The sequence below is a fragment of the Stegastes partitus genome, unplaced genomic scaffold (genome assembly GCF_000690725.1).
Source record: "Stegastes partitus isolate 25-593 unplaced genomic scaffold, Stegastes_partitus-1.0.2 Scaffold58, whole genome shotgun sequence".
NCBI classification, from domain to species: domain Eukaryota; kingdom Metazoa; phylum Chordata; class Actinopteri; family Pomacentridae; genus Stegastes; species Stegastes partitus.
In genome coordinates, this window is record NW_007577789.1 from 382,793 (window position 1) to 395,785 (window position 12,993).

At 40.4% G+C, this 12,993-nt stretch overlaps 1 protein-coding gene across 2 annotated transcripts; it reads left to right on the forward strand.

Moving 5' to 3' along the window:
* Positions 1-511: 511 nt before the first annotated feature.
* Positions 512-12,991, forward strand: znf362b (zinc finger protein 362b). Of its 2 annotated transcripts, none has more exons than XM_008275749.1 (9): positions 512-597; positions 4,218-4,281; positions 4,558-4,819; positions 5,385-5,489; positions 6,970-7,288; positions 8,092-8,316; positions 9,732-9,810; positions 9,919-10,077; positions 10,676-12,991. In XM_008275749.1, the coding sequence occupies exons 2-9, from the start codon at positions 4,219-4,221 to the stop codon at positions 10,790-10,792; spliced, it is 1,329 nt and encodes a 442-aa protein (XP_008273971.1). In that variant the 5' UTR covers positions 512-597; position 4,218; the 3' UTR covers positions 10,793-12,991. The 2 variants fall into 2 exon arrangements, with proteins under 2 accessions (XP_008273971.1, XP_008273972.1); XM_008275750.1 differs by having other exon boundaries at positions 4,585-4,819.
* Positions 12,992-12,993: the final 2 nt, after the last annotated feature.

A 12,993-nucleotide genomic window follows, 5' to 3' on the forward strand; every position in this document is an offset into this window, starting at 1 on the left:
TGCATTAATGCTTCTGTGACACTTTAATTCCAGTAAATGTATCAAACTGGATAAACTCAGATCTAATAAGGTCCTGCAGAATAAAACACAATACCAGCATGCTTCAGCGTTTAACCCTCTAAAATCTGCCAAATAAAAAAATAAAAAAATCTTTTGTTGATGGGTGAAATCGCCAGCAGACAGAAGTAATAAATAACACCGTGAACGCAGCGCACGACTGAGTCTTTCTGCACTCGATTACTTCTTCCACCCATTTGCGGATCTCGCCGGCTAAATCCAGCCCCCCCTCCCCAAAAAAAAATATTACAAGGGGGAAAAAAAATAAATAAATAAAAACACGAAGCCGAAATACGGTTATCTGCTTCAATCCGCCTCCTTTAAACGTGCACAAAGCGGGTCGTCTGGTGGAAAAATGTCGAGTCTCCGTGAGCACTACGTTCGCCTGCGCTCCGTCTGTGCGTCTGCATGAAGCCTGCAGCAGCACCCAGAAGTGAACAAAGCGACCCGGAAGCGGTGGTCCGACTGGAGGCAGAAAGAACATCAACCTTTTATATTATAGCTGTACTCGCAAGACAATATCTGCAAGCAGGACACCAGGTATTTGTGCACGTCTTTATCCTCTTTTCGCCGCCGTGCATTTCTCCCATCGGCGCTATCCTCCCGGATGCGTGCATTGTGCACAAAATTGCAATTTCTGCCCTCCAAAAGTTACAGAATGTGGAGGAGGAGGAGGAGAGAGAGGGAGAGAGAGAGAGAGGAAGAGGGAAAGAAAAAAAAAAAAAAGAAGAAGCAGCCGTAAAAGTGAAATTTGCTGAAGATGGCACAGCGTCTTTCTGGGCAGATGAGGCTTTGTGCGCCGGTTCTGTTTTGACCTTAACGCATCGGTTCGGTTGGTTTAATCGGTGTAATGAGGCGAGCTGCTCCGATTTCCGTGCAGTTTTTGTGTGTGTATGTGTATGTGTGTGTGTGTGTGTGTGTGCAGGGCATGGTTGTTGTAGGAAGTGTCAGTTTTTTTAAGAGGTGGGGAGGCCGGGCTATTCAAACCTGCATTTCGCCGTAAACAATCATTCATGCCTTTGACATGATAAACACACCTTTGTGTTTGCGTCTCCTCCACAGCAGCACTCCCTCACGACAAACATGCTCCTAAAAAATTTTTTTTGGGGGTCTGCAGAATATGGCGTCCCGCCTTATAAAAATAAGGCTGCCATTTTTGTTTCTCTTTTGTCTGGAAATGTTTTAAAGAAAACTGTCTGAGAATGTCTGAGGCGCACCGGGAGCCTCGAATCCGCCTCGATCCTCCGTCGGTGCGCGTCCGGAGGAGCAGCCAGACAGCAGACATGTCCGAAAAAAAAGTCAAAGAAGGGAAAGTTTCTCCCTTTTTTTTTTTTTTTTTCCTTCTTCATTGCGTTGGTGTGAATTTTTTAAAGCGACGTCCACTTATTTTTTTTTTTTTTTCAGGAATTCAGACAAAAGGAGCAGAGCAGCTTCCTGTGCCGGCAGACCGGCTCAGGCTCTCCTCGGTTTTTATCGCCACATATTTCTGGGTGACATTTAAAAAGACAAAACAAAAGCTTTGAGGTTCTGTGTTTATTTAAAAGGTGCCACTTTTGGCTGCAGGTCTCATTTAGACACACTGAGGTGTAATAATACATGCAACATGGCAAGTTTTGACTCTAATAACCCACTTTGACTTTATTTATTTTCATTTTTACGCATTTATTTTATCTTCAAGGTGACTTCAAGCTGTTAAAAATATCCCAAATTCCTCCACCTTCTTCAGAGGATGGCTTGCTTGTAGAAAGCCAGACTAATACTGGATTTTAGGGGCATAAATGTTCCAATATTGATATATTGACTGATATTGATTCTATACAAACAGAGCTGGGCGATAAAGCTGAAAAGTCTGTCACTATAAAATGTTTTAATTCAGTAACTACAAACGATAATTGACTGTAACAGTGAAGGCTTATATATAAAATTACATGGATAGGTGTGGTACTAGAAGCCTCCTATATAATAAATAAGAACAAAAGCTGTTTCATACCCACAAGGACAGAACACATTCTGAATTCAAAAGCCTTTTATGCATAATTCTGCTGACTGTTTATACGTGTTACTGTGCAGAATTGTGAGGTTATACATATAATACTACATTGTATCCAGTATATATTACAGTACTTGTAATATATTACAAAAAAAGGCTATTTCTATATATTGTTTTCCCAAACAAATACTTTTAAATGATTGATTTAGTGAACTTCAGGACTGCCCAAATATTGTTAAAGGCAAATATTTCGGGAGTAACCCTGATAACGAACAATGAAACTATGAATAAAGAGGAAATTCAAATGTTTAAAGGTTGTTTGCACCATGAGGAGTAGATGTTGTTCAGTTTATCAGGTGGAATAGTCCGGACAACGATCTCAGAATGAGTAAAACAATTAAAGATAATGCACAGACATGGATCAGTGAAGGTGTTCTTGGGGTTTCTTAAGATGCATATAAGGTTTGGAGCAAATAGGAAACAATAAGATATGGAGATGTAGCAGGTAGGAGCTAATATGGAAACTTCATCCTTTCAGATATTAATTTAAGCTTTTTGGTTTCTTTTCATTTTGTGTGATCTATTTTTGTGCCTGAATCTGAAATAAATCCATAAATGAAATATTCTGAACAAAGGCCAGAAGTGAAAAAGATTTATTTTGAAGTTATCCACCGCCTTTAAATGTAACTACTTCCACCGGTTTAATAGGTTTAATGTTAACACAACACACATGGTAAAAATGGCTGACTTTGGCCTGGTATCACCAGACGAGGATCCCGACATAGAGTCTGTCAGCCGGTAGCGCATCGCTTAGCTGGAGGTGGTAGGACACGCAGTGTTATGGGGGTTTCAGACCGCAAAGTCTGCAAGCTCCTGGCAGCCGCGGCCTCCACCACGGGAGGTCTGCAGGCATGGACAAGAGGCCCAGACGGCCACAGACTAGCACACCTCAGGAGGCCTGCATGGCAGTGATAGAGGGCGAAGGGCTCCATTATTAAGTTATGACAGGCTTCTTATGAGCCAGAGCTTGTTAATGAAACTAAATTTTGCATTTCTATTTTTTTTTTCTGCTGCAATTTGCATCTGATGCATTGAAGTGAAACAATCAAACATCCTGTGGAACAATTTTCTCACAGCTATTGATGAATCGTCTTTAGCCGCTACTACAGAAATCGTTTAATCGCTCAGGCCTGTATGTGCATCAGTGGAGTCATTGTTTAACTTTCCTGCAATGCATTTTCACAAACTAGTTAGCAGCTGACGATGACGATACCGCTTGTTGCTGCACCACCGTCTGCTCAGTGCAATGCAGGCTCTGCTACATGTGCTGCACACAATTTCTAAATGACCCCGAGCATCTCTGGCTCAATGATGTTCTGGAAAACGTTTTCATGTCAGCACATATATCTAGGATAGGCCAACACCAGGTGATAATATTAGCTTACTGATGTACTGGGTGTATAATTGGGCTCTCCTCTAGTCTAGTCAGTTGCAAACCCACCCTGAGGAAGACTACAATGTGCTTGAAAGGTGGTGACATCTAGCAACCTTGAGTTAAACTGTCAAACTATATGTTTTCAAGGTCAAGAATCAACCATCAAGCCGAATGTTACATTCAAAGCTACACATTTTGAAATATCACCATAAAAGTCATTATATTATCTTTGCTTTTAATGATTTTTTTCTCAGTATAACCACAAGCTTTTGAAGGTTAATTAGAAACCACAAGACAACATAACATTTATTTAAATCACAGCTTAATGCCTACTGCGGTGGCCTGTGGGTGAATGCAAGCTGGAATGACCCAAACTATACTTTACAGGAAATCAGATGTCAAAACAAAGGTGGAATAGCTCAAACCTTTAGATGCATGTGGATGACTTTCTTAACAGAATATCTCCTTTTAAGACAAGTGGACCACTGAGCTTGTGAAACTATGCGGTTAAGCTTAGAAGTAGGCGCAAAGTTAGATAAACGAAGGAAACGAATGGAATGAGTGTGTTAACTTGGGCCTGTTTGGTTTCTAATTTCCACAGATTAGGCCTCTCTGCGGACTGGTTTTGTTCTGAGCACTTTTAAAAACAATGCCAGACTGACAAATGTGTACAAATACAACCCTCCGATAAGTATAACTTATGAATATCACTAAAATAAATGTCATTCACTTTAGGATGGCAGAGCCTCGATTTAACAACCCGTATTTCTGGCCGCCGCCACCGTCAATGCCAGGCCAGGTAAGTCCACTCGTACCATCTAATTACTGTGACATTTCCACCCATCATTGCCATTTGTTTCCATGTGTGAATGTCTTTTGAGCCATTCAGCACCAGTCCGTCTCTAAAACAAACTCTCTTGCTGGAAAAAAAAGAAAGAAAGAATCCGTCACAGCTCATTCAAACGTTAAACCCGTACTGCGTGCTGGTCAGTGTTTCCTGTTTTTGTTGGGGGCGTGAACGACATTCACACACGGTGGCTGTTTTCTGTTGAGCATGACCCGTTAACCCTTTCAGCTGGATAACCTGGTCCTCATTAACAAGATCAAGGAGCAACTGATGGCTGAGAAGATTCGACCCCTGCACCTGCCGCCTACCTCCACCCCTTCTCAGCAGCCTCTACTGGTGCCCACCTCCACTCCGGACGGCGGCGCCCAGCACGGCATGCCGGTGCCGAAGCCTCAGCCGCAGCAGGTGCCGGGCCACCACCCGCAGCCGCAGGGCTCCGGACAGCCCGACATCGCTCTGCACGCTCGACCCGCCTCCGGTTCTGGACCAGGTACAGCTTTTAATTCACACTGGACCACAATGCTTGCGGAGACCAGACCCAAAGCGAAGGGGTGTAATTCTAAACACACTGGAAAAGTGGAACGCCATCCTGCACACTTAGTCCATAAGCCACAATTTAAGTTTTTAGCAAAGGTCCAAGTTGAATTTACTTCTGAACCGTGGCTTGGGGGTTCGGTTTGCAGCTCTCTTTTCTGTTGCAGATTTAAGATATTTTTTGTTTTAAATCGAAACCTCTTTGTAATTTTAAACTATATTTCCCCTGAAAACAAATCCTCGTAAGGCTGCTTGTGTAAAGAGAACTTTAGCTATCGATGGATTGAGAAGCTGTTTGTTAAATGAACGAGTCTTGTAAAAAATTTTTAAAAGTTGGTCTTGAAACTCTAAAACTTCAACATCAGTAACAAACTCAGACTGTTCGAGCATCTCTTCGGTGAAGTTGATGAACTATGTGACTGATGTGAGGAGCTCAGATTTTGCAGTTTGATGCAACAAATTCTTCCACATGCCTGTGTCGTGACGCACCGATTGAAATGTCATCACCTCATGAATTCCAGATGGAAATATGGACGACAAGTCGGCAGTGAAGGCCAAAGGATTGTGGGAAGACTGGCACATGAGACAGCTCGCTGAGCAACCTGGCCGGATCAACCATCGCTCAGGTACTGCCGTCTGCTGACATGGGGGGGAAAAAATGAGCAAGACAGTCAGACTGTAGCGGTGTTTAAATGGACAGCAGTCTTAGAACTTGTCGTCTGACTCACAAAACCTGCTGGTGGCTGTTTAAAGGCATATTCTCTTTAAAAAATCACCAGAAATGACACAATTTATCAAAGCGATAAATGAAAACATAGAAAATACTGTCGGATTTTCAATTACTCATCTGTGATGTGTGGTTCCATCAGAAAACAGTCAAATCTAAGCTTGGAATTATCATCGAAATCACTTTATTTGACATGTCTTGTTAAAAAAAAATGTGAGAAATGAATTGTTTTAGCCACCTGGATTCTGTAAAAAATAAAATAGAATAATGCTCCCCACTGCAAAACCCCATAGTCATGAGTGACTCAGCTGCAATCAACAGTCATGTGACAAAAACTCAGGGAGTTCTGCAGACTGTGATTGTGCATGAAGCAAGTGTAGAAACACATTTAAACTGTAAGAAGCAAATTGTTCATAATATGTAGAACCACTGTTTTTTATGTGATGTTCTGGTATTGGTAGCACCTGTGGGAAAATAGAAATCCATCTTTCAGCGTTTATGGCATTATAACTCAGTTTTGCAGCACAAAAGACATTTCACTTCTCTCTCCTTGTCGCCATGGTTGCGCTGTTTCCATAGAGCTGCAGGACTTGCAGTGAAAAATGAGCCCACAGTGAGTAAAAATGTGATGACAGTAAAAAACCGGCCACATATTAACGGTACTGTGAGGAACATGCAATTGCCTCCTGAACTGTCTACACACTCAGCGTATGACGGGGCTGCATGCTTGTCAAAAGGGAAAACACCCGTCTGGCGTGTTGAGTTTATGAGGAAAAGGGGAGAATTTCTGACAGTTTCTGTTGCAGAAAATGCAACAGTCAAATTTACTTTGCCTCAGCCAAGTGTGCCAAGGGTTTTTTTATTCGTTACGGAACTTTTTCTGTCAATTTTCTGTCACTGTGATTGACCTTCAGGAGAGACGGTCTGTGCGCTGTTGTCCACTGGCTTTTTGAGTTTGTCCGTTCATTATGACAGATTTCGTGGCTCAAGCGAGTTTCAATATTATACTAATATAAGGAAATAAATGGAAGCTGGCAACTGCCTGGAACAGTAGGGAGTATACACTGGAAAAGATCAAACTGAGCGTCATGTATGCAAATGCACTGTTTTGGTCCTCTCTTATAATATCATGTCTTTATTTGCAGTCCCCATCTGTGCAAAAGAGCAGCAAAAAGAGCTTAAAAATACCACGTAAAAGCTATATAAAAATAATAATGGGTAATCATTCCTTCAAAACTGCACTAATAACATCAAAACATATTGCATGGAAAGTGTATGTCAAATCAACAGTCAGCTGTGTTTAGTATAGAAATGGCTCTGGGGTAAAAAATAGTTTCTAGGCGTATGTGTTGATGTAGTCCTGGTTCCCACCTCCACAGGTCTGGCTCCCTCATCTAGACCCGACAGCCACAGCACCTCAGAGGCCCTGACCCCCACGACTCCAACGTCCAGCAGCCAGAACCGCCTGGGCGGCGCCCCGTCTGTGAACATCATCTCGGGCCTGGCCAGCGGCCCCGGCATGGACCACATGAAGGTCGGAGGCCTGGCAGGACTGTTGGGCCCCCCACCAAAGGCACCTCGGGGAAGGAAGAAGATCAAAGCTGAAAACACATCTGGTCCTCTGCTAGTGGTGCCCTACCCCATCCTAGCTGACCAAGGCTGCGTCACCGTTGCACCCAAAGAGGGCAAAACCTACAGGTTTGGACACAGGAACCCGCTGCTGTTGCTCTAAAGCTTTTAGTGCACCCACATCGGGGAGGATGTTTGATTTTTTTAGTGCTGATCTTGCAAAGCCGATTGGCAGATTTAATTATGGTCTGCGAGGAATCAATAGCTATTTGCTTGAGACATGTTTGGCTACAAGTGTACATTACTGAGATGTGCTTCTCACTGGGACTTTAATATGAACACGTCTTTATCCTGAATCGATGAAAGCTCAGGAAGAGAGAAGTTTGACGCTTGAACTCAGACGATGAGCAGCGTCTTTATAGAGTGTAGTCATAGATGAAGGTAGGAGACATGACAGTTGATGTAGAGGTAGTGGATGGACGGTGGAAACTTGGATGAAATGGACAAAAATGGACAAAATTCCAACGAACAAAAATGACAAAATGGGAATAAAAGCATAACATAAAGGAACACACGTCATTTTGAGCTTTAATCACTGGACTGTCAGTTATTATTGTCCTATTATCATCTGGAAAAACCCGTTCCTCTTTTTCTTACTCCAGTTCGGTTTCTTATATCAGGAAATTTCCGAGGCAGTAAGTTAGATTATGATCTGAAAGGTCTGACTTGTAGCTGTCATACTCCATCCATTCTCAGTAGTTTCTTTTCACAGCTTGCAAGACTTATAGGAGTTCATGAAATACGTATACTGGTGTTGTGCCGTATCATTTCTTTCAGGTTCTACTTCTACACAAACTTGTGCTTCACTTCTCCAAAACTGTCTGATCTGACTATTTTCTTGCATTTTTCTGCCCCTTTCTTGCCCCCCAAAGATGCAAAGTCTGCCCGCTCACCTTCCTAACCAAGTCAGAGATGCAGATTCATTCCAAGTCCCACACAGAGGCCAAACCACACAAGTGTCCCCACTGCTCCAAGACGTTCGCCAACGCCTCCTACCTGTCCCAGCACTTGCGCATCCACCTGGGGATCAAACCCTACCACTGCTCCTACTGCGAGAACTCGTTTCGTCAGCTGTCACACCTGCAGCAGCATACCAGGTTGGTGGAAGTAAAAAAAAATAATAATAATCCAACATGGAGCTACTGCTGACCCACTGCCTGTACTGTTTAGATACTATACATGGAGATCTGGAGTCTGACTGTCACAGATTATAGAAATGTGCAGCTTATTTCCAATAACAGAAAACAGGAAAAAACAAGAAAATGTTAATTTTTTTTTGCTTGATAAATGATCCAAGAGTAAAGAGAATGTTTGCTGTCTGTTGTTTTAGCTCTTGATATAGAAGCCAGGTCAGTTTTATTTGCACAAAAATCCATAAATTGTCATACATATACTGGAATCAGGCTCATATTTATACATATATATGTGTCACAGTCCAAATTCAAATCCAGGCGAATTTTAAATCTGCCTGGGCGAGATTAAAATTTTAATGTCATCTAGGCAAGATTGAAAATTTTTATTTGGTCTAGGCAAAATTGTAAATCTTTGATTTGATTTTGCCTAGTCCAAACTAAAATCCTTCTGATATCATAATGAGATTGTAATCCTGCCTGGGCAATTTTTAAATCTGCCTTGGCAGAATTAAAATTTTGATTTCCTCCAGACCAAATTGAAATCATCCTTATAACAAATAGAGACTGTAAGCCTGCCGAGGCAGAGTTAACATTTGACCACAACAAATTAAATATCTGGAATAGATTTAATTTTTGTATAGCTGTTAAGGAAACGACATACATAACAAACATATATGGATATTCATTGAATATTTCATTTTATTTCATTTATCATATACATACATAAAAATGTGGAACAAATAACAGTAAGTTGACAATTCTTAGTATTTTATAACATCATGTTAATTTAACCACAAACTGGTTTATTTCACTACATTCTGGCTACTGCCTTTTGAGATGTTTTGAACTAATTAACTACTAAATGTTAATTGTTTCGAAACATAAAATGTGTGATACAGAGTCTCTATTTGGTCTGGAGGAAATCAACATTTTAGTTCTGCCTAGACAGATGTAAAATTTATCCAGGCAGGATTATATTATGATATTAGAAGGATTTTAATTTGGTCTAGGCCAAATCAACATTTTAGTTCTGTCCAGGCAGATTTAAAATCTGCCGAGACTAAATTAAAGTTTTAATCTCCCCTAGTCAGATGTAAAAACCACCTGGATTTTAATTTGGACTGTGACATACATATATATAGAAAGTTCCATGTTTAGACTTTCAGAGAATTTCCCTCCTAACATCCTTTTTATTTGATGGCTCCGATCACATTGTGGTTTCTCTTATTTTACAACAAATACATGATTGTGATAAAGATGGAGTTTATACGTTAGTAAAATCTGCTCTGAATACACTTTAAGCTTGTTTTCAGCACTTCAGGTTATTGATTGTCATCTTTGTATTTAACCGTGCTTTTAATCTGCTTCTTTTGCCACAGAATCCACACTGGCGATAGGCCTTATAAATGTGCTCACCCTGGATGTGAAAAGGCTTTTACCCAGCTGTCCAACCTCCAGGTCAGCCATGAATATGGAGTTAAAACCTGAAAGAGATGAACTGCTTCAATTGACTGCAATCATTCAAACCATTCACATCTTTTCTGTCTCTGTTTCTTCCCCCGACAGTCTCACCAGAGGCAGCACAATAAAGACAAGCCGTACAAATGTCCTAACTGCTACCGTGCCTACTCAGACTCTGCATCATTGCAGATCCACTTGTCAGCGCATGCCATCAAAAACGCTAAGGCCTACTGCTGTAGCATGTGTGGCCGGGCATACACCTCCGTGAGTACACCATACGTTATCTGTTAGCCATCTGAGAATGTCACAGACTTTCCCAGTAGTGTGCCTTCAGAGAGACTGTATATGTGGCTGATTAGATGGTGGCATTTGATAATATTCTTTCTCCCTTGAACTAGAAGTAGTCGTGTTTCCTGTTTGCGATTTTCAAACAGTGCAGCCTGCTCTTGTTCTCTGTAAAACACCCAGAAAAGAGGTGTTTTTTTCTCTTCTTAATAGAGTCTCATTTTGGCACACAAGTGTTTACCAGTAGAAGTTCAATGATTGTTGACTTGTTAAACAGGTTTAGTGTCCGTTTAGCGTCTTACCCCAGACGTGCATTCCGCACAACTTACTAATTAAATGATCCTGAAGAAACGCTCCCTCATTTTTATGTACAGCAAAATGACATGAAACTTGATTTCGAGGTTGTTTTCTAGTTAAATCAAAATGTTCACATCAGCTCAAATAGCTTCTGAGTTAAAAAGGGTTTGAAAAAAATAAATAAATAATTCAACCACAATCGCTGATAAAGCCTGTGGTTCAATCTGCTGTGTGCTGGCAGTATTTTCATTTCCACTGCTGTGTTTTCATGTCTTTGCAGGAGACCTACCTTATGAAGCACATGTCCAAACACACGGTGGTGGAGCACCTAGTGAGCCACCAGTCGCCCCAGAGGACCGAGTCCCCCAGCATCCCCATACGCATCTCCCTCATCTGAGCTCCCTTGGACGCTCAGCGGCGAAAGTTCAGAGTGTGCGTTCGGCTGGAGCTTGTGAGGCCCTGCACCCACGGCCATCTACATAAGGCTTACATTAGCATTATGACAGCTGACATGAGCATTCAGTGTTAGATTCAGTAAAACAGACTGCCTCCATCCGTCTTGACACGGGCCGTCTGTCAAAAATGAGCACAGCGTTCTTTTTTGAGTTTTTTTTGTTGTTTTGTTGTGAATGTAACAACACAGCTAGATGTTGTCCAGGGGGATCGAGCGGCAAAGAATGTCTTGCGTCAGATTTAATAAGCACTTTCGTAAGCGTCATGTAAACCGCCGGATGCATTGGCCGTTACAAATGTTTTAGTTGTTTTTCTTTTCTTTTCTTCTTCCATGAAATGGGTTTCCAAAATGTGCCAGATGATGTTTGCCCTTATAAAGAAATGAGAAAGTGAAAGAAAAAAAAAAAAAAAACGAACATGTTTGCTGGGTGTATTCTGGAGACATCCAAAGATAATCTTAAAGCACTTTTAGGCCTTGTGGTTTTGGCTCAAATTGTTTCAATCTTGATGGATGGAAAATGCCAAAGGGCATTACTTGTGGCAGCTAAGAGCACTGACTGTGTACAAATAACAGTCTTTTCTGTTACTTTCTTTGTTTTTAACTCACTTTTTTTTTTTTTTGTGCAAGTACAGGGTCATCTAAATTTGAAGTAAGGCAATCGGTAGATGACAATTGAAACATTTCATGATTGTATTAAGAAATTGTGTTCTTGTATTAGGAGGCAAAAAAAAAAAGAGCTACATGGAAGGGAAGAAAGATGAATGTTTGTTTTGTTTTTTTTATTTCCAAAATCTTTCACTCCATATTCACCTTTTTAACGGCACCTTTACGATCATGACATGTGATCGAAGAAACACTGCTTGTTTTCAGTTTTTCTCGCGTCCCAGTAGTTAGTGCCATATACGAACCTTGTCGAGGTTTTAAGAAAAAGCAAATCTTGTAACGGTGTGTGTCTGCTTTCACTATTCAGTTACGCTTTGGACGATTATTTTCGAAGAATTAGAAGTATGTGTTGCAGAGGTTGAACACGTTGCACATGTATCAGTGCCAGCTCTACTCTACTCTACTCAGCCCTTTTATTTTATTTTTTATTTTAAAGACACTTGAGCTGAAATAAAATTTTACTTGAGTGGTAAATTTTAAACCTAACCATTGGACCAAAATGTGAAGTTATTGTACAGCTATTCTAACCCAGTTAAGATTTTTTTTTAATCTTTAATAAGCTTTACCCATTTGGAATAAACTGCAGTATGAGTCATATTCAGTAGGCCTATATTATGAGTTTATGAAGACGTGAATCTTCTCCTTTTTTTTTGTTTTTTTGTTTTTTTTCTCCTTAGTATTCTTTTTATTGTACACAGTATTGTTTGTTGTATTTTTACTGTAACTGTAACCTCTGAATGGTACTAATAGGATACCCTGTATTCTTCAGGGCACTTCAGAAAAGGTGCTACGGCTAGACGTTACGTTTGAGATGGAACTGAGAATAATGTAAAATACATATACAGTATATAGTATGTTTTCAAAAGAATTAAAAACTTATTACTCAAGCCACTGGCCTGAAAACAGACATTTACGCCAACAACAGACCCTGCCTCTTCAACTTACTCTCTCTCTTTTGAGATAATGGGAAAATGTACATGTTGCTATACTGTAAAACATGTTACTCATTTATAGTACCTATTTTTAAGTTTTCATAAACATGTTCTGTTTGGGTTTTGTAAAAGTTTATGTATGGACTTACTGTAATTATTTTAGTCTACCTGTATGTTATTAATATTCATGTTTTATATCAGTTATTTACATGTAAGCCTTAACTGTTTTATCATCCCATTTCCATTACTCTGTATTGTGTTCTGCAGTATTCAGTCGTGTAAACATTTTGATTTTTTTTTTTCCTTCCGCATGGAGTTCCTGAGCTGTAATCTGTATAACTGTTTAACCCATGTTCTCTATGAAAAGATATTGCGTAGATTTATTACACTTTTTCCTGTCTTGCATTGTGGTTTCATATACAGTTTCTAGACGACTAAATATGCACAGCCAAGACTGAGAAGATAAACTAAGGTTATCAATGTTTAAAAAAGGAAAAAAAAGCTTTGTATCTTTACCTTGTTTAATAAACAGACTGTTATAAATTAATC

What these genes read in the sequence shown, in the direction of transcription:
- znf362b (XM_008275749.1), top strand. Translation starts at nt 4,219, where the DNA reads ATGGCAGAGCCTCGATTTAACAACCCGTATTTCTGGCCGCCGCCACCG. An exon ending in CACCGTCAATGCCAGGCCAG is followed by an intron (nt 4,282 to 4,557) that starts GTAAGTCCACTC and finishes TAACCCTTTCAG; the next exon opens with CTGGATAACCTGGTCCTCAT. An exon ending in CACCTGCAGCAGCATACCAG is followed by an intron (nt 8,317 to 9,731) that starts GTTGGTGGAAGT and finishes CTTTTGCCACAG; the next exon opens with AATCCACACTGGCGATAGGC.